Source organism: Homarus americanus, unplaced genomic scaffold (assembly GCF_018991925.1).
Source record: "Homarus americanus isolate GMGI-L3 unplaced genomic scaffold, GMGI_Hamer_2.0 scaffold40565, whole genome shotgun sequence".
NCBI classification, from domain to species: Eukaryota; Metazoa; Arthropoda; class Malacostraca; order Decapoda; family Nephropidae; genus Homarus; species Homarus americanus.
The window spans coordinates 745,661-767,916 of NW_024735503.1; the positions used below are offsets into that span (position 1 = coordinate 745,661).

The 22,256-nt window shown below is 35.6% G+C and overlaps 2 protein-coding genes across 3 annotated transcripts in view; one reads left to right on the forward strand and one right to left on the reverse strand.

Moving 5' to 3' along the window:
• Window positions 1-15,599, reverse strand: LOC121871174 (complex I assembly factor ACAD9, mitochondrial-like). The gene is made up of 12 exons (XM_042373335.1): window positions 15,197-15,599; window positions 13,744-13,835; window positions 13,416-13,519; window positions 12,969-13,177; window positions 11,159-11,395; window positions 9,017-9,142; window positions 8,533-8,653; window positions 7,311-7,522; window positions 6,669-6,837; window positions 4,434-4,673; window positions 2,272-2,411; window positions 1-1,018 (listed from the first exon to the last, which is right to left on the reverse strand). Exons 1-12 carry the CDS (start codon window positions 15,335-15,337, stop codon window positions 842-844), a joined length of 1,968 nt encoding a protein of 655 aa, XP_042229269.1. The 5' UTR covers window positions 15,338-15,599; the 3' UTR covers window positions 1-841.
• LOC121871173 (ATP-dependent RNA helicase DHX8-like) overlaps window positions 15,533-22,256 on the forward strand; it is a 19,797-nt gene continuing 13,073 nt past the window's right edge. Inside the window, exons 1-5 of one of the 2 annotated variants that reach the window (XM_042373334.1) lie at window positions 15,533-15,616; window positions 17,205-17,293; window positions 18,970-19,824; window positions 20,246-20,407; window positions 20,790-20,961. In XM_042373334.1, the coding sequence (XP_042229268.1) occupies window positions 15,571-15,616; window positions 17,205-17,293; window positions 18,970-19,824; window positions 20,246-20,407; window positions 20,790-20,961 (1,324 nt within the window). In that variant the 5' untranslated portion in view covers window positions 15,533-15,570. Of the gene's footprint in view, window positions 15,617-15,891; window positions 16,049-17,204; window positions 17,294-18,969; window positions 19,825-20,245; window positions 20,408-20,789; window positions 20,962-22,256 lie in introns of those variants that run through there. The other variant, XM_042373333.1, reaches the window with a different exon arrangement.

The window sequence follows — 22,256 nt, forward strand, 5'->3', positions numbered from 1 at the left end:
TGATAACACATTCTATTATGGAAAATATTTAAAAACATTAAAATTTACAATTACCTATGGATAATAATGCTTTCTTGGGTGATAACAGTAAACTAATAAAAATTTCTGTATTTTATGGTAAGGAAAGCAGGAGCCCCCCCCCCCCCAAGATAAAACAGTTAGGGTAAATTGCAAACTAGTTGCTGCCAGACTTACTTGTCACCTAGAATACTACAAAATAATATGGTTACACTGCACACTAACTTATAATGAAACCATATCAAATGATACACACAAGATAGCTGGTATCTAGATTCAAAGTGATACAGGGTCATAAAGGTTCACAGTCTTTTATAAATCAAAACATGGTTTGTTTCTTACACATTATACTCAACGAGTTTTTGAACATTTTCCAAAGTACACATCTTTCCAATACCATTTTATGCATAACTTGGTACAGTACTAAAATATACGAGACTTTAATTCTAAAACAAGTCTTTTAACAAAGTTATATAATGTTGTATGATGTACAGTTTACAAAAGAAATTGGGAACCTTAATTCTGCATTCAAGAACAATAACTAGTGCTTTTTGAATAATGTTGATAAGAACAATCATGCTGTACGAAAATAATCTGGTTATATAAAAGTTGTGTCTTTATGTACATACAATCACTGTTCAGTCCCAGAATGAATTAAGCCTCTCATATTTTCATAAATCTGCAAGCACAGTACTGTATAATGAACATTTCTAAAATAATGAATATAAGATAACTCCTGAGTCAGTCATTGAACTAATACAGTACAGTACCAAGAAAACTTTCTTATGCCAAGACTATTGAAAAATACACCAATAATCACAAATTACCAGAAGACCCGTGTTAGGGGGTGTTCTGCTGCATATCCTCCATGTTCAATGACAGTGTCAGCAATTTTTGCATAGGTACTGTCATTACTTATGAAGGGACCATTCTCAATGTCCTTCACCATGGTCTTGATACGAGCAGAAGCTTCATCACAAAATGTCATGGCAAGCTGCACCTGTTACAAGTACAAATAAAACTGTTTAATAAAACAAAAGTATACAATATATGCATAAAAATGAGGAATTGATATTGAAACCCAAACAATGGGGGAATGATAAATTGCAACTGGGGACAAAAGGGGCAGATGATGGATTATATTTTTGTGGAAAAATTACAATGAAAATATCAGCAAACGAAATGGTGAAGAGGTGGATTGTTTAATATGTAGTGGAGGAAGTGAGGGACTGGTTGTTGGTGAGGTGAATAGCTTTGGACTGCATTTTGTCGTAACAGTTAATCCATTAAATGTGGCTGTTCTGAATTTCAAGTGTACCCTCAGTGCATCACCTTTGACACACAATAGGTTTCTGTTCCATATACGGCACACCCGCAATTGAATAGGTTAAATAATAGTAAGGAGCACAACAGTACACACAAGCAAAATTTTCCAAGTGAGTGTAGATAGGACAGTTTTAAAGGGCATGAAGTTGTGGAGAACTCCAGAAGAGGAAGATAAATTTTCTGTTAGTCTCGTAAAGAATACTCAAATTATTATCATCATATATTTCATATTGTAAGAGGGAGGCAGCAGTGCCTGATCTAAATTTTCTTAATTCATATTGGAGGAACCAAAAAACTTAATCAATGAAATTATTTCTAGTCCACTTTAAATGGCTTGTGTGAGTACTGTAATTCACTATGTTTATATGTATAGAAAGGTGTAATTTAAACTTATAAAATGGTGGACACTGGTATAAACCAGAAACTTGTTGCTCAATATAAAACATTCACCTTGTTTAATTAATATAACTAAAACCAGTGTGGTATAAGCTAGGACTATTTAATATCAAAGATCAAAAGAGTGTTAGTTAAGTATTTCTTTGTCTGTCCATAGGGCATGACTAAGCAGGTGGTGATAGTCTGACTATGAATAAGACTCTAACTTGGGTCACCATTTCCATGTGATTAACTTGGGGGTTTGAAGTTAGTAAGCTTGTGAGTAAAAGACACCTCTCCTTAATCCTCTACTGATACCTGAGACAACTAATAAATCAGGATACATCCTGGTGAAAAGACTGCACTGCATGCCTCCAGGGCACTGGCAGGCTTTGTAGTGGTTATGTATCACATAACTCATGTGGCTCAATAAACCATAAAACTTGAGCAAACATTGCAGACAGAAGGTGGTTTTCCTCATGAAATTTTAATCTGAACCGAACCAAAGTCCCCTACACCAGTAAAACAGGATAATTTGTTCACAATACTAACTTCATGAGAAGAATTTCTTACTCCTATGCAATATGCACGAGATGCACGTGACAGCACAGCAGTCATGGCAAAAATGTCCATTGCACAATTGGCAAGACGAGCTAACTCCAGCTGATTCTTGGGGTCTGCTACTTCTCGACCTAATTGGTGAAAACAAAGGAAAATGGTTATAATGATAAAGGTATGATTATTATTATTATTGATAATTATTTTTTACTGGGGCAGTTCATAATACAGGGTATTCATTGAGTGGTTCCATATCCTAAAACAAGTCCTCCATATTACCAGCCAGAGTTATGCAGGGTTCAATGAATATTAAACAACAAATAATGAGCATGAAATTTGACTCGTCCACAATTGTACTTATTTCAGCAATAACATCATCTTCATTATAGACAGGAAATCATTCAATGACCTCTCATTTCATGCTCCTACATAAGTCCATCACTGATAATCCATCTGTTCATTCTTTCTTTTAACACTAGTATCACTTAATGACTACTATATTACCTTCAAACTAAATAAAAAGGCAATCAATTTTTTTTTTTTTTTTTTTTTTACTCTTACAAGCCTTTTTCCCAGGACTGCACTGGGTGGTTGAAAACATGGGTAACACATAATCATGCTCATTTGTTGTCTTAAATATTTAGTAGATGTCTTATCACACAAGAAATCTTATTTCATCCTCTTCCACAAGAAGGCCTCATGACATTCATTCATCTAGTTTATCCACGTTGCTATAAGAAAGTTCACTACAGTATACGAAAATTTGCTTATCCAAAAATTCTATTCTTCACCGCTTTCTCACTATCCGAAAGTAACATTCATGGTGTTCCCTCAACACCCTCAGTATCTAAATTAGTTTACCAATTTGTAAGGCACAAGTAATATAATTATGTTTTTTATTTTATTTATTTTTTTTTACAGATTTAATTTTTTGAGTGTAATACTGTGTGTTTTTGTTGCAGTATGTGAAACTTTTTTATTTCATTTTAATATTGGGATTTTCTTGTCATTGGGAACTGAACTCTATTTTTCCCATTTATACAGTACGTATTGTACTATCCAAAATTTGATATCTGAATGGTTTTTAAGGAACATTACCCATTCAGATAGCAAGGGATGCCTCCATTATAAATCAATATACTGTTTACAGGGGGTACAGTCTGGTCTATAACACATGTTTTCATTATGTGAATTGGTTATAATACAGCCAATGTATTAAGGAAAAATTTTTTCGCAGTGCAGATGCAAATTGGGTATAATGTGATTGAGCAAACATAACTATGTTGAGAATGTAAGAATAAGCGGTTGTGCAGCTGCCTCAGCGTAGCATCACACAAGGCAGGATGCTGGTGGATGCTTCTAGATGCTGCTCATGGTGGCAATTTGGTGAACTTGGAGGACAGTGATAATTTTACTGCCCTGTAGAACAACTTTATCTACACTTCAGTTATATAAAGGTAAGCTAATTGCTGTTTTCCTTCATAAAAATTTTGAAGTGAAACACTCAATTTGGTAATCAATCTTGAGGGATCTGGTAATGACAGGATAATCACACATTGGTAACCCCACGTGCCTCAGTCTTTGTTCAGCCTGCACATTTATCACACCTGGACTGTGTTTCACCCTATATTATTTGTCTTCCAAACACTTTTACAAGTTTTTACATTTCTTATGGTTGGAAAAGTTTTGATATAAAAAGGTTTTATCATTAAAATCTGTTAAGTGATTCACACCCCTAATTTCATAATTTCCCTCTTCACCATCCTACACAGCTACGCTTTCTATTGTTTAGCAATGCAGAATAACACACTGTAACAAGCATTTTCGTTCCATTTCATGTTTTTATTCTATTAATCAATGATATTATGAAAGTTAAACAGTTATTATAAAAGAACACATTAAACTAACAATACTATAACAAACTGTAAAGCAAAATGTCAGTAACATTGGTGTTTTCAAACTTACTACCCCGTCCACCATTGAATCAACTGTTAATATTATAGGATGTTTATCAGAAATGTAATTATAGCAACATTCTTGAGTAATTCATATAACTTTCACTAATGTCAGCTAAAAGAAACTTAACACTAAGGTGCTAGTGTTTGTAACATCTAAACTAGAGATTAACACAATTATCAATCATTCATTTATCTTACCATGTCTAGCCAGTACTGTCTCTACACTATATTGGAAGCGCTTAACACAGTACTCGAGAATATCGCCCGCTGCTTTCAGGGATGGGTGGAGGCTGTCGGACAAATTCAGATCTAGTTTGGGATTATCTTTATGTTGGCGTATTCTCTCAATGCCCTTGCCAAGAATGAAGCCAGGATTCATCAGAGGGTTACGCAGTTTCTGGATCATCCCCTTCATTTCATTTCCTGCATGCTGGAGTCCTGTAAAAATATATAAATAGGTATAAAATGCAGTCTTGAAATTAAAGATGACAGCCTCCTATCTCCAAGGGATAAACTTTACCTCTTATCTACTTATTTTGGAGGTGATGCCTGTTATGGGCAACTGAAAGATGAGACAAAAGAGAGTCAAAGGGGGTGTTGGCATGATGGCTAAACCTCCAGAATTGGCTAGTACAGTGGCATGAGCAGCCTGACACAGGGCACCTTGATAGAAAGCTTTGTAAAAAAATGGCTTATATGTTCCATGGTATACATGAGAAGTCTGGCATCCATGCATTGAGTTTATATAGAGTTTATTCTCCCCAATCAGAGGGGTGGAATAGGGAAGATGTTCCTGTATCATTTAAACTTACCCCAATGGAAGGATAAATGTACATAGGAATGTCCTATAAGCAATATAATCTCCATCTGAAGTACAGAAAGTGAAGAAAAGGAACAAAGTGTACTTATTACATCCATATTCTGTACTTAGTGAGGAGTAACTTGAGCCTTCATTTAATGTGTTTTGGTTCACAATCACTTGTTATTGTATCTCTTTTTAGACCCATAGTAAGAGATATTGTCAGATAAATAAACTTACAACAGAGAATGATAGCCTGAGCAGCTCTGAGTGCAAGTAGTAAAGAACCAAAATGGTGCATTAATCACTTATTACTTTCATAGGTGATGTCATTTATAATGATAACAATATTAATTGTTGGAAATCCAAAAATAGAAAGAATGAATCTGAGTTTGGTATGCCAAGGTCCAATAAAGTTTCTGTTAACTGAAGAGTCTGGGACCAAGAGGCCTCTATAAAATGGATAATTGCATAAAGTTGATACCATCAAGGAAAGCATGTAATCAACCATAATAGTTTCTGCAAATACCTGTACACTAACTTACTTCATTATTCTCTTTCATTCTCATTGTTATCAAGTCTACAAATAAGCTATTATTGTCAGCATTCTTCTATAATCTCCATATAACTTACTCCTCAAACTCACGGTAAGACATAAATTCTTCACTCACACCACCACACAGTCACTGAGCCAGTTGGCTGATTGTCCAATTTCTCCTCATTTAATCTCGTGCAATATGTGGAAAATTTAATACAGTAGACCCTTGCCATTTGCGGGTTTGTAATTTGCGATTTTGACGATTCGCGGTAAGCAGCTGGTAACTATGGTGGCTAGCTTGCGAGCCTTTTCCCGCAGTCACGACACGCGCCTGCAGCATCTCCTCTCCCTCTGTTCACGCTCAACCATTGCCTGTGACACAGCATCTTGTGTTTTACTCTCAAAACTTTAGTGTTTCTGTGTGAAATGGCCCCTAAAGGAATGCCTAGTGTCAGTACTAGTGGTGCTAGTGGAGTGAAATGTAAAAGGCAGAAGTCAGTGATGACTCTGACAAAGAAAGTTGAATTATTAGATAAGTTAAAAGAGGGGAGAAGTGCTGCCGCGGCTGGTCGTTTGTTTGGTATAGGTATTAGGTATACAGCAGTGCACTAAGGTAGTATAATTGCTATTCGCAGTTTTGCCTATTTGCGCCATTCCTTGGAACCTAATCCCCTGTGAATAATAAGGGTTTACCGTAAAAAAATTATTCTCTATTATTCAATTTCAAACTCCAAATGGTCAAATCTTTTGTAAAATAGATTAATTTCAGTCAACAGATGCTTTATTGTACTAGTTATGGATATTCAAAGGCAATCCTTGAATCATGATGATGGCTGTACTGTGTATAATTACATGTGCAATCAATATATCTTTTAATTTCACTTCCCAATTAACTCCATATGTCCTACTTGACTCAATCTCAAACAAAAAATTACATGTAATAATAAAATAATAATAATTATAATTAACGGTTTATTGAAAAAGTTCTGAAAAATTCTGCAGCCCGAAGGCTGAAAATATACATTGGACATAAATGACGTATTACATACATTGACACAAAAGATGGGTATAATACAGATATGAAAGGATCTCTTACCACTTAGGGCAATAAACAGACGAAGAATTTCATTTGTCCCTTCAAAGATTAAGAGAATGCGAGCATCACGAAGATATCGCTCGAATGGGTAAGACTTCATATACCCGAGGCCGCCCAGAATTTGCAGACATTCAGAACCCCAATGCCATGCAGCCTCAGAGCTGAACACCTAGAAGAAAAAAAAATAAATAAAAAAGCTTTTTTACTAGAAACAACATACAGAAATCAAGAATTTTACATACATGTATCTATCAATACATCACATGTCGTGTGCCTCTATATTGCAGGGTGGCAAATTAAATTTTTTCTTGATACAGTAGTGCTCCTCCATGTCTCCACCTCTTCCTAAATACTCACTTTGTTGTTACCATATTGATTTGTTACCCTTTCAAGCCTTTTCCCACTTAAAGTAGGATTTTTTTTTTACGGGGATTAGCCCACCACCTACTACACAGGATGGTGGGAATCAAGGGCACGCACACACACACACACACACACACATATCCTCCCTTTGTTTATGTCAGTTATTCGTTTCTACTTTTACAATACAGATACTGTACAGTAAATATGTTCTGTTCAAGGATACAGAAGGTGTTTATCATATACACAAGACAGGATTAGAGGAACAGCTCCATTACTAACCTTGACAATAGCTGCTTCTACTGAACAGTCAGCTTCTTCTTGACCATCTATCATTCCAGCTGTTAGATATGCCATGGATTCCATAGCATAGATGGCAACACTCATGCGTGCAAACTTTTCCTTAATCATAGCAAATTCTGAGAGATGATGCCCAAACTGTTTCCGTGTAACAGCATGTTCCAGAGCCCAGCCCATTATCTTCTTCAAAATCCCTGCAGTGGAAGACACATAAATTTTTTTATTGCAATTAAAGAGTAAACACGCAAATGTACCGATTATTACTAAACTGTAATCTATTGGTCAATGCAATGGGTATAAAATTTAAATTACTAAATGCATGCATGAGATATATGAAATAACATAATGACTGTGTACAGTATAAGTATCTATGTACTGTACAGTACTTAGTATATAGAGTAAACTCTTGTTATTTGCGTGTTGACCATTTGCGGTTTTGACTATTCACGATAAGCAGATGGTGGCTAGCTCACGAGCCTCTGCAGGAGCACTGCGAGTCACCCCCACTCGCCCAGTGTCTCCTCTCCCTTGTTTGTGCTCAAACACTTTCCATGCCGCAGCATCTGTTGTGTTGTGCTCAAAACTTTAGTGTTTTTGTGCAAAATAAAAGACTGGCTAGTGCTAGTGATGCTAGTGCAGTGAAATATAAAAGGCAAGTCAGTAATGCCCATTACCAAGAAAGTTCAATTATTAGATAATTTAAAGGAAGGAACGAGTGCCACTACGGTTGGCCGGTTGTTTGGTGTGAATGAATCCACGGTGCGGTACATTAAAGAGAAAGAACAAGTGAATTGTGACTGTTGTTACAAGTGCTAAAGTGTTTGTGATAAGAACATAGTGAAAAAGGAAAAAGCACTGAAGATTTGATTTGTGGGACAGCACCACAAAAATGTGCTGAACGAGAACATCTTGATTCGTGAGAAGGCTAAGTCTCTATGCATATTTTCATAAATCAACAGGTGGTGAAGGGGCTAGTGCGGCTACTGAACAAACTTTTAGTGTAAAAGGTAGTTCGAGAATTTCAAGAGCGTGAAGACAGTGTTTTCTAGACAAAAAAGAAAATTACGGAAACAATGCACATGTAAGAGCAGAAGATACTTCAAATGAGGAAGTAAGACAAAGTGAATCAACAGAAGTATGAAAACAAAGAAGTAATATTAAGAAGATTAATCATGAACAGTACCAAACATGACTGTAAACGTACCTGCACCAGAGCTGCCCATGGAGAAGCGGCCTGAGTTGAGAATGTTCATGGCCACCTTGAAGCCACCTCCAACTTCCCCAAGAACATTTTCTGCAGGTACTGGAGTGTTGTCAAAGTAGACCTGAGGATGAGGAGTAATAATATTATTGGTATTTCAAACTCATAGAATCAATTACAGATTAAATTTTCATAATTTAAAATTCATTAAAAAGAGTACAGCATAATTTCATTATATCCATATTATCTCTGCACACTTTCATTCATGTCTCTAGACTTATGGCTCTCTCAACAGATTTGTCCACATCACATATACCTCCCACTATTTAACTTATTCTCTAGTTGATGAGTTAATTCATTATTCTGGACTGAGAGGGTTAAGACCAGTAAGAGTATTTACAACAGTGCTGATTTATCATTAACTGAATATTTCAAAGACCTGAAAGGAAGCCACAAACACATTGATTATAAAGACCAACAGTCTCACCTCACAAGTGTTTGATCCTCTGATACCCATCTTGTCTTCAGGAGTGCCGCTGCTCACACCCCCAAATCCCCTTTCCACAATGAATGCTGTTACTTTTTCTCGTACTTCTCCACTAGGTAGTACTTCCTATATGAGGAAAAGTAACTGGAATATTAAGAAGTGATGGTATTTGAAAGTGATTTTCAAAGTTATGGACCTGTTTACAGGGCATGTGGCAAAATATTAAAAACAGTGGATGGACGAAGTTGAGGAGCATGTGTTGAGAAGGTGCAAGTGTTGTACTAAGGAATTTATGGAGATAATGGAAACTGTGGTTTCTGTAGAAGTGCCTGCATGAGCCACCCTTGTGCAGTTAGAAAAGGTGAATCAGATATAAACAGATACTGTAGTAGTATAAAACGGGTAAATGATTGGGAAAGTTTTGTGAAGTGCTCACGTAAACACAAGATGCCACAAAATTTCGATCATTCTAGAAATACATAATTCCATTCCACTTCAAGTGCAGTACAGTGCCCACTTCTCTGCTTTCTTTAATTTAACGACCTGTGAATTAATTTTGTAATTTTTTTTTATCGGTTGGATTTCACTTGAACCTCTCTTCAATGTAGGTAGGAAAAGCATAAATCCATATTACAGAACTGCATATATAATATTTTACAATGAATACTGAACAATTAGAAGAATAACTCAGAAAATACATTCTGTTCCTTCAATTTCCAAAGTATCCTCCTTGGACCATACATCACCTTCATTTCTCTACACTTATTAAGCAACGTGTCACACACAAGTAATCTGTGCTGCAAGGCACATTCTTCCCATTTTATAACCTTTACATCTCTAACAAGTTTCCTATTTGATTTCCCAATGAGAAAGTAGTCAATCTGGGTTTTTGTGCCACCTGGCTCATATGAAATCAGCCTACCCGGTACTCACCCTCTTCTTAAATATCATGTTGCCTACAACAATGTTCATCACATCCCCAAACTCAAGATTTGTCTCCTTTCACATTCCTTGTACCATAGACTTTTCCACTATGCACACCTATATAACCCTCAGTATGTATACATGATCAACAGAGTATTTGTACACGTTTTGCACGAAACAATTTGACACCACAATGTATATTGCAAAATGCCATATATTGCTTGCTTGTGATTTTCCCTATTTTATCCAATATTAAGTACTGTACTGTGTTGTTATTGCAGTACTGTATATGCACATTCATAAGAAAATAGATTAATCTTGCGAACAATATGTAGCGTAGTTCATGTTACATTACGGCATAAGTGTATTGATCATTAAGGAAATCGTTGGACCCAATATGCACAGATACTTTTTGATCATGTGTAAACTCAGTAAAATTTCACTAAATAGGGGTGAAATTATTCAATACAGTACTTTAATTCATCAATCTATTAACCTACTTTAATTTCTACTTATATAGGATGGAAAAGGTGCATCAACTAATGTAGTAAAAAAATGTAGATTAAAACTATACCTCTTTCATGCACAAGACTTTACTGATACCTATGGTCTTTTATCATTCCTTTGGTGAGACATGCCTTTACATCTTAAAACTCACTTATTGACTCAATCCATCTTCTACATGTACAGTTTTCCCCCTCCTACAATTAACTTTAGTAATCTCTATCATCTTCAATTTAATTCTTAATAAAAACAACTTGTATCAGCCTTGTGCCAGATGATTATGAAAGCTAACCATATAATACTGTACATACTTGAAAATATTTTGTTCTTACACAACTGCCATTTTATTATTTTTTCCTTCCTGCATATACTTTGGACTAGTGATTCTTATTAGTCCTAATGTACACCTCAGATGTTGGACAACCACTACACAACAGTTAAAATGCAGTCCTAATAATGAGAACCACTTTTTTTTCCTATGTAAGACAAATCAAGTCAAAATTTAAGAGAACTGTTGATTAGATTATACAGGGTATCAGTAACTCAATTTTTTTTTCTGTTCAGTCTTTATGTGACCAATATAATTTAAGCACTCACATTTTTTTTACATACAAAAATTAGTAATACAGTGTCTTGACAATCTATACCTAGTTTTTGGGTAATGAACTTTTAAAACACGGGCACACAATAAACTGTACTGGATGAAATACTTACTGGAGTTTTAGCAAAAACTGTCATCAAGTCTGCATATCCACCATTGGATATCCAGATTTTGCTTCCATTCAGCAACCACGTTGTACCATCCTCTGAAAGTGTAGCACGGGTCTGAATGGAAGCAGCGTCAGACCCGCTGCTAGGCTCTGTTAGGCAGAATGCTGCTGTCCACTCACCACATGCCAGCTGAGGTAAGTACTTCTCTTTTTGTTCATTTGTCCCAGCAATCAAGATACCCTAAAAAAAGGATAAAATATAGAAAGTTAAGAGATCAAACAGGCAAATAAATTCAATTAATTTTTATATTACTGGATTATCAAAACTAAGATACAGTAGTTTATCATCTGATCTTACATCTACTTTAAGTTACAAACAATTTCAGAAATTTGAAGGGACTAAACTAAATTCACCAGTGCTAAATACAAAGCTTAGTTTTGATCTTTCTATTCAGCCTTTGTACTGGATATTCTCTCAATAATGTTTGTTTATACAAGTACAGCATGCCCTTCAATTTCACGGGGTTGGGTTCTCAAAATAGCCGCAAATAGCCAAACCCGCGAATAACATTTGCTTTAAGAACATGTAAACTATATTCCCTTTATGTGTTTGCCCTTAGGACAATTATTTATTTTACCTGTATTATATATGTGTGTGTCTACACACATATATATATATATATATATATATATATATATATATATATATATATATATATATATATATATATATATATATATATATATATATATATATATATATATATATATATATATATATACACAGTGGTCCCTCGGTTAACGAACACAATTCGTTCCACAGAGTCATTCGTTAACCGAAAAATTTTTAACTGAATCTATTATTTCAATGGGATATGGGGTAATTGGTTCCAACTCACAGAAAAAGTACATACAGTACAAAGTACTGTATACCAATAATAGAATTAACAAAACATTAAATATAAACTAAATACAGTACTGTACTGTACAGTATACTGTACAATAATAAATAAAAAACAATAGAATACTGTAGTTTAACTTACTTTGAGGTGTGTATGTCGTATTACCGGCAGCTTTGTTTACATATCAAACAGCTGATTGTAGAGGCAGTCGATGATGACATGCCATATTCTTTATAGAGTGCATTGGTTCTAATGCCTTCTTCATGTTTCATAATAATTTCTGCACTGTATATTATCAATATGTTAACTAAATTTCAGAATGACCAATAATCTTAATATAAAAAATGCAGAAATATTCAAGAGACCAACTTTCTTGATATTTACTTCACTGGAAACGAATGTAAACATAGAACCAATTACTGTATTGGCAGACTAGCCGATCAGCTGATGCGCACATCAAAACGTGTTTGTCGTAAGGATTTCGTTAATCAAAGTTTTGTTTGTTAATCGAACTGAAAATCCTTATGGGAGCTAATTCGTTAACCGAAATTTCGTTAATTGAACAGTTCGTTAACTGAGGGACCACTGTATATATAAAAGATGTTAAGGAAATTATTGTCTCTAGAACGAATGCCTTATTACAACTTTCACCTGTATTCATAGTGAAAGTGGATCCCATAGGCCTAATGGTAAAATAAATAGCATTAAAAATAAGTAACACCTAGTTCGGGTATTTCAGATTCCGGTATTGTGAAATCTTACTTTCATAATACAGAATATAAAGGAATATGTACTGCATTTGGAAAACTCGGCATGCAGCATCTTGATAATAATGTAGGAACTGACAAAAATTGAATACAACACAAGAGACCAAAGTAATAAATTCTTATTTCACTGTGGTACTGTACCTACTTTTAATCCAATGGCTTGGTGAGCAGCAAGAGTGACAGCAATAGATCCATCTATCGCAGTGATCTCAGCAATGCGTGCATACTCTGTGGCCCCCAGCCCAAGGCCACCATATTCTTCTGGAATCTGTTGCCCATACAATCCTAAGTCCTTCAGGCCTTGCAATGTTTCAGGAGGGATCTTGGCTTCCTTGTCAATCTTTTCTCCATCCACTATTGATAATAATAAAAAAATATAAAACTGATCCTGAAATCATATACAAGAATAACCACAAGGAAAGAAGAAAACAGTATATATATATATATATATATATATATATATATATATATATATATATATATATATATATATATATATATATATATATATATATATATATATATATATATATATATATATATTTATTTATTTCATGAAAAGTAATAGTACAGATGTGACACAACAGCTCACCTTGCTCCTCAAAGAACCGTTCAATAGGAACGATCATCTCGTGCAACAACTCATGCCGGTCCTTGTCTAACACTTCTGGGTATGTCAACATTTCCTTGTCAAATCTAAAATAAAGAACACACACACACACACATATATATATACATATAAGAACATAAGAATGGAGGAAACTGCAGCGGGCCTATTGGCCCATACTGGGCAGTCCCGTTTACACCCAACCCCTATTGCTCATATAAGCATCCAACCTATGTTAATATATAATGTAAGTCAATATGATGGAAGTTACATTCTTTCACAATATCAGTCAACCACCAAGAAACATTCCTACCTGCCCAAAAAGAGGTTTTTGATAAATGGTGGTCGTTTAGGCTTCCTGACAATGGACTGTTGAGTAGGTTCATTATCTGACACCTCCTTCACCTAGGGACAATGAACTTGATTATCATAAATGTTTATTAAAGTTTGTCAGGAGACAAAATTAAAAGCTTGTTTACAGTATTTATTATATCCCCTTTAATTCAACTGCTTTTTTTTTTAGCAAAAAAATTTTGACGGTGGTAATTATGTCACTAATGAGGGAAAGTTTAAAATCATGTATATTTACAATAACATTACAAATTGGTGCTTTTCACGGAGATATTACATAAAATTTATTGTATTAACAGTCATATGCGAAATGTCGATGTCTATTGATATGGCAGTCTAATGCACATACGAGGGCAGACGATACAATGATAGTTACTAAGATGGCCTTTCTGAACTAACCTAACCACTTGCCCAAGCGAAGAAAGCCCCATGTACCACATCTTGTGCATGCGTGAGTCTCTACCATACCAGTAACCATACGGCTACTGTACCACAGTGGATTAATAATTCTCAAACTCTATATTGTAATTTAACAAAGGACTGGCCTACTTTCCCTCATCTATCATGACTTTGCTTCAGACATTGGAAATAAGTGTTTTTATTACTTAATCTGTTATACTTGGTGAAAGTTTATATTTCATACAAATTTGGGTAAAATTGCCCTTTCACTACCAATCGGTTTTGGACCAGAAATCTAAGTTTTTTCTCATGGTATTTGGTTTGATTCATTCGAATTTTACATTCATTTCTGTTGGAAATAAGTAATTTTTTAGTTATAACCCCCCTTCCCTCCAACAATCTTGAGGGACCTGTGGGAATTAGATGTCTTTGGGTGGGGGGGAACCGAAGTTAATAGGAAGCTCATCTAACCTAACCCAACCAAAACCTAAGCAAAGCCTAACCTATTGATAGCTGGTTGGTTGAAGACAATGGAATAGAAGCTACAAGGCTCTGTAAATGAGGGACCTTTTAGGCCCACCAGGTGTCTTTGATGGTAACATTTTAACTCTTGGAAAAACCAATAGATGCCTGTGCGATATTTTATGTAAATTTCCTACGTCAACTGGTAAAATTGCAGATTACAACAACCGTGTTCTGAATTCCCAGTACTCTGTGCTTGCTAACTTAACAATATAACCAAACTAAACCTTACCTAACCCCATAGCCGGGGACTCCGCCCCTGGTTGCCCTAGCCGGGGTTATCGATTGAGTGCAGTGAATTTCCGGAATTCTGTGGTTGCTGTGAAGGTCCATGAATTTACCATCTCGGTTATTATCCATTTGCGACGGAAGTGATATTAGAAAAATTGTTGCACTTGACGAAATAAAACTTCTAGCAAACACAAAATTTCTCAAATCCAATTGGGAGTGAAATTGCAATGTCCGAATTTCTAAAAGAAAAAATCAAACCATACCTGGGCGCTGGTTGAGCTGTCCTGGTTGGTGGTGTTGAGGCACCTGCTGAGTCTTATGTGGGGCCTAGAATTACCCACTATAACCCGGCCATTGCAAGTGTGACCTAGCACCGCCTTCATTAATTGCTTATTCAGCATCATCTCTTAAATAGTAAGAGGGTGATTGAAGGTCTCGTTATCAAATTACAGAAGATGTAACTACAACACAGTAGAGGTCTTGAGGTTCCTGAAACTATAGATTTGATTACAGATGAATTGATGGTGATCCGCTACCACTGAGTGTGTATACTGAATAAGGTTATTTAAACTATCTAGACCTTCCTCTTGTCTCTTTACACAGTCATCAGCTGATCAGTGCTTACACAATCAGCTGTATGGGCCAGAGAGTTGCCAATACTTTTAAGCATCCGTCGTTATCGAGTAAAATATTCAGTTTATAAAAGACATTATTATTTACAAAATTCTTTTATACTAATGTTTGTGCTGATGATATTACTTAAATATTTTGGAAAAATTCTCATGTTTGGATCGTAAATTAGGGCAAGTAAATATTCAACACAGAACTAAAACCCTTTTTATTTTCAATCAACATGAACAAGACAAACCTAAGTTACTCTGAAAGTGCAGTGTTATTTATAAGATAGAATCGACTCATGTATTTTATTTCTACAAAAAATAAAATAAATTATTAGCGGGTGTGTTGGTGTATGTGAACCAGTGTCGTCCATGTTTGTGTTGTGTCAGTGTTGTGGCTCATAATGGAAGACTTATCAAAACTAGAGAGACTCTCACTGGTCTCTAAGATCTGTGTTGAGTTAGAAAATCATTTAGGATTAAATGACAAGGACGTGGGTTAGTATTAGGACACTCAGGTTAATTTTGTCCATGTTTTGAACGTTTTCGTGGGAAACTTAAAAAATTTGGTAATATTGTATATTTAACGGGGATGAAATCTCGAATGCCTAAGTTGACATTAATATTAACAATAATAATATTTAGGTAATAGTCAAGACCATTTATTTGCCTTATTTACTGTCTTTATATTAGTGCACCGTTCTATCTAACCTAACCTAATCAGGCCCCCCCTGGACCCCACCTGATTAGGTTTGGTTGTTTTTTGGCGATTTTCTATGGTGTTTTACAAATATTTCTAATACCCAAAGAAAGAACGGTACACTACTATAAATTTACCTTAATTACCTACTGTATGACGAAAACTGGACGAACAAGACAGTAAGCAGTTGGGTTAAGTTAGGTTGGGGGTATTATTATCTTTTTGGTCATGCAATAAATTTAGGTTTACGTTAGGTTAGGTTACGTTACGTTAGGTTAGGTTACGTTAGGTTAGGTTACGTTACGTTGAAAGTATGTTTTTCAGATTCTAACCTTTGGAGAATGGGTGCATAACTGAAATGATAATTTTACCACATTGGGTTGGATTAGGTTAGGTTAGAATTAGTTTGGTTAGATTTAGTTGGGTTAGTTTTAGTTGGGTTAGGTTTAGTTTGGTTTAGTTTGGTTAGGTTTAGTTTGGTTGGGCTGTTAGGTTATGTTAAAAAAGAAAAAAAAGAAACCCTAACTAAACTGTGACTTTTTTCCTACATTCGTTGAACATATTTGTCTTATATCTCAGCATTAGTGAGATACACATGTAACTAGTATTTTAGGTTAGTCATGGGAACACAAAGTATCAAAGTACAGTACAGTATTGTAATGTACAGTATTCTAAAAAAAATAACAGACAGTACGGTATTTCTTTCATAAATCGTGGTGCATCTCACACACCAGTAGATACAGTACACGTACTGTGGTTCTACTATGTGGTACAGTATTATGTATCTGTATGGTAATGTATTTTGTTAGCTTTAGAGTTTAAAGGAAAGAGAATAGAATAGTGAATTGAGGATGTGTTGGTGCCCTCTGTTCCCCAGGCCTCTTATTTATTTATAGCTCGCCACAGAAATACTTCGTTGATGGGGATTTTAATTAATACAATTAAATTTTGCAGCGGAATTCATCATTTCCCTTGCTGAGAAGAGTAAGCGCCTGGATAAGTTCAAGAAGGAGCTTGAAGACAATGGAGGAGATCAGTTTGCGGTAAAGTAAAAGAAAAGAATTTTTGCAATGCATTATATCTATGATTTATCTTTAGTTTTAACAATTGTTTAACACTTTTTCTATAAAGTACAGGGATTCTTTATGTCACTGAAAATGGAATCTCATTAGACATGTATACTATCTTAGTAAGGTTTTAACTTTTTTAATATTTGGATTACCATCTTTAAAAACCTTTTTTCACAACTATTATAGATGGGACCTATAAGATAAAATAAACGGTGATCATCAGAATCATCAACTTCATATTATGTAGCTACAGTACAGTAAAAGGATGTGAAGCATTGTGAATGCTGAAGAATCACACTATATAAAGCAGGGGTTTCCAAGCATTTTCCAGGGCAACCCTATCTACTGCTGTCACCTATCCAGTGTGACCCCAAGTCATTACATACTGTATATGAGGATTCTTAGAATAAATGCAGATAAATTTTTTTTACACATTTAACTGTAAAAACAAGTAAGGAAAATGATTTACAAGTACTGTACATATTTGAGGAGTCTAAAAGTAAACAGGTTACAGCTCTTTCATGTTTAATATGTGACATGTTTATAACATCATTTAATGTTCTACACCTGGGGGTATAATGTGTATTAAACAACATAACATACTGTACAATTTTCTAAGTTACAACATGTCATATGATAAAACTGTCATACCCGTACTCATATTTCATATACAGTATGACATATATACGTCATCATTTGATTAATTCTTTATACCTGGAGGTTAAGCAATATAGCATACAATTTTCTTAGTTGAAGTTTGAAATACCGTTACAGTAATCATTTTTTATTAACACCATTAATGAGAGAGTTGCCTCACAATCATAGGCAGTTCCAAATTGTACTAGAGCCTTGGTAGCTTGATTTTTAACCATTGAATTTGCTATGTCATCATAGATGTCAAAATTCACCCTTGCCTTGTTGTGAGCCTGTGATACTAATACTGTATTTTGAGTGCAAAAGAGCCACAGTAATTTACATCTGTCTTGAACGGAAACTGAACAAAATTAAAAGACTCAGTAAGCAACTCAGGGAATCTATCATTTATATTTTCTATCTGCACCCATTGGAAGTAGAGAGTGAATTGAGCTGAGAACAGTTCAAAGGTAGGAGTGTGGAACTTCTGTCGCAAAATGTGTCATCAAGGCAAGCCTGACCTGGACTGACCTGACGTGACACAAGGAGAGTAACTGCATTAATCTCGTGACCATAATTTATGGTCCCAACTTAACGAGACAGTACTTGTCAGCCACATCCTTCAGTCCTTGACACTTGGATTAAAATAAAAATCACATGTGACTGCTGCAAGCCCCAGGTGACTCTTGCGACCCCATGAGCTATATGAGAGCCCAGCTCTCTGCAACCCTGTGTTTGAGAACCACTGATATACTGCATATGCAGGTTTGGGAAAATCTGCATGGATATGTCTAGATGCTGTCTTATTCCTTTGTTGTTATTTTTTACACTTGCCTCACCAGACATCACAAAATATTAAAATTTCCAGTTGCCCCTCAGGCAGGCACTAGATGAAATTTGGTAACCTGAAGCTTTTTTCACTTCCCTGAAAATTATGTGCTAGCTATTCTAATTTATTTAGCTGAAACTAAGAGGATATATTTCATCTATGTTATTAATTATTGCTTATTTTTCAGGATTCATTTGTTGAAAGTCTGTGGAGACTGATCCAACACATGATGCCTTCTCTGACAGCTGTTCCTGCTAGTGAGAAGATCAAGGAGGAGGCAAACAAACCCAAAACAGATAAAGAGAGAAAGCGAGCATTATTACCTTTCTTAGCACTACCAAATGATCCCAAGGTCATCCATATGTTTGATGATGAAATCAAACCAGAATTGAAAGTAAAAGAAGAGATTTCTAAAGTATGTAAAACCAGAGTTAAGGAGGAAAAGGAGAAAAAGAAAGAGAAAAAGAAAAAAAGGAACAAAGATCATGACAGAGACAGAGAAAAGTATGATAAAGGTATTAAAAAGGAACCAGAAGCTGAGGTTGATGATCTCATGGCCTTTCTAGAGTCTCATGCTCCTTCCAAGCAGAATGAAATATCCCGAAGTAGGAGTAGGAGCAGAGAACGGAAAAGAAAGTCTAGGTCCAAAGAAAGGAGGAGAAGTCGTAGTAACAGTAGAGAAAGGTGGGACAGAGAACGAAAGAGATCCAGAAGTCAAGAGAGACACAAAAATCGAAGAGATCGTAGTCACAGTAGAGATAGAGAGAAAAGACGTCGGAGTCACAGCAGGGACAGAGATAGAAGAAATCGTAGTCATAGTAGAGACAAGGACAGAAGAGTAAATGGTCATGAGAGAGACAGAGATAGATACCATGACAGGAAGGATCGTGACAGACGAGACAGAAGTAGGTCTCGTGGCAGAGACAAACACAGTAGACATAGCAGAAGCAAGAGTCGTGAGAAGGACTTAAACAGGAATCGTATGGGGAACAGGGATGTGTTTATCAATCGTCCTCCAGATGAGAATCCTGTTGTGGGTAAGGTAAGTGGACTTCACCTCTCAGTCAATTGCACGGTATATACTCCCGCAGTGTTGTGGAGTATGTTGTCATCTGGCATAAACTTTCTGGTCATTGAGTGTATGGTATTCACTCAGTATTTATTGCTATTTTTATCAAGTCCTTTAAAGAATCATTTATTTAAATTATCTTTTATTATTATGTAGAATCATGATCTTATGAACTTTCTTATGACATGACTGCAGGAATGTGTAAGTGTGTCTGGTATAAGGAAGAACATCTGCCTGGGCTGTCATAAATTATGGTAAGAAAACAGATACATATTGGATTGTAGCTAATACATTACAGTATCCCAGATCCTGTTGAATATGTACAGTATGTAGCATCATTGTTGACATAATGGATAATTGTATATTTTATATTCTCTTTCTCCTAAATTTGCAGGTTTATGAGGGTAAAGTGACAAACATCTTGAATTTTGGCTGTTTTGTGCAGCTAGAAGGGTTAAGGCGTAGGCTGGAAGGCCTTGTGCATATCTCACAACTGCGACGGGAGGGTCGTGTTACCAACGTGTCTGATGTCGTTATGCGAGGTCAAAAAGTGAAGGTTTGTATGAGCTCTTTGCCTATATATAATGTTTGGTGTGTACCAGAAGTCTGTGTTTGTATAATATTTTATTTCTGTTAATATCTACTGTATGTAATGTATATTTCAAATTGAGCCAGAATCTGTCACTGTTGAGAAGCTTTCAAAGAAACGTGGATGAAAAATACAGTATATAATTGTATACTTGTTAATTGTTTGTAGTTTAGTTCATTTATTTTAATAAAAGTTTATATTTTTTCTCAAGATACAGAATTTTTATACACACTGTATACACAGGAATTATACTGTATTTTATTATTTGAATTATCAAAATAACTGGTCATTGCAGATGACCTTTAAGCTGTACCTTATGTATTATGGGTACTGTGTTTTGTTTATACAGGTGAAGGTGTTATCATTTACTGGTCAGAAGACATCATTGTCAATGAAGGATGTCGACCAGGAGACTGGTGAGGACCTTAACCCCAATGTGGCTCCTTTGGGTAACAGCAGCCAGGAGGAGGATGCAATGAGGAACCCTGATAGACCCATGTCCCTCATGGAGCTCACTAAAGGTGAGGCCTAATACAAGAAAAACTCATTTTCTGTTTGCTAAGTGAGGCAAGACTTGGTTTGTGGTTGTGGTTCTTCACAAACTAAACAGGTACTGTATATGTAGCTAGAAAAGAGATGAGAGTTAGTGAGAGAGAGTGAGTTTGTGTTGCTCTGATTTCAACTACCCTCTGCTATAGTGGAAAAGGCCTTGCAAGAGTGAAAGGTTTAGTGTATACTGTACGTATATTCATATAAATGTTAATGATCCTTGACCTTTTTCTGTAATTAAATTTCATAAGATTTTTATTACCTGATATTGGGTTTCAGTAACTGCATATACATGATCAGAAAGACTGGGGTCTAGAGCCCGGGTCACAGGGTCCTTGACTTGTGTTATTAGGGTAAAAAAAAAAAAATTGAAGAAAAAAAAAGTTTAAATGCCGGTCTCCCAAAGGATAATCACTTGGTAAGAAGGTACAGTCCCCTGAAAGATATGACTGCCAAAGAGTTTTGCTACCAAGTTTAAGGACAGATGTTCTTCATTTATTGACATTGGCTAGCAAAGAGTGAATGACAGGAAGAAGCCATCAGATGTGATCACACCTCTGCACAGTGTGGATCTGGTCAGCACCTGCTTTGACATTATTATGGTAACCACTGCTTCCACTTTCCCTAGAGTTAGCTTTATACTCTATGGGTAAATACTTCCTAATGCCGAGATTATTTATTTTGTGTTAAAATAATTGTATCATACGTGCATTGTCTAGCCGAGGTTCTTAAGAGGATATTTTGGTTCCTAGGAATTAGTTGCTTTGGTGTGGGACTTCAAGAAGTTCCATATCTGATGTTTACACTGGTTATCCCACCTCAAGTGTTTTTAAGTCTCTTTGTAAAATGTGCTTTTTGGGTTTAATGTTTGTTATTGAACTTATTGAAATCTTTCAGAGGATTTGAAAGCCGGTTGTCTGGAACTAGGTTGTTCAGTGGGAGCAATTACATCAATTAAGTGGCGATTCATCCTATTTCCTATACTGTACCCCTCTACAGTCTACACCACAGTATTTTTTCTCTCCAAAGCCTATTACCATTGTAGTATTCAGGGCATCATTGATCCCACTGCGTCACAATAAATTGTTTTCTTCAGTACATTTCCAATATGATTTTACTTAAAATTAGTTTTCATTGGAGTAGTACAATACTATATAGCAAGCAGATCAGTGTCTACATTATGATCAGTAGGTGAACAATTCAGCCTTCTTGCTTTTTTAGGATATTCTCTTACCAAGTGGTTATCCCTCAGGAGCCCAATCTGAAG

What these genes read in the sequence shown, in the direction of transcription:
- LOC121871174 (XM_042373335.1), bottom strand. Translation starts at nt 15,337, where the DNA reads ATGATGCTGAATAAGCAATTAATGAAGGCGGTGCTAGGTCACACTTGC. An exon ending in ACAGCTCAACCAGCGCCCAG is followed by an intron (nt 13,836 to 15,196) that starts GTATGGTTTGAT and finishes CATTGTCCCTAG; the next exon opens with GTGAAGGAGGTGTCAGATAA. An exon ending in AAAAACCTCTTTTTGGGCAG is followed by an intron (nt 13,520 to 13,743) that starts GTAGGAATGTTT and finishes TCTTTATTTTAG; the next exon opens with ATTTGACAAGGAAATGTTGA.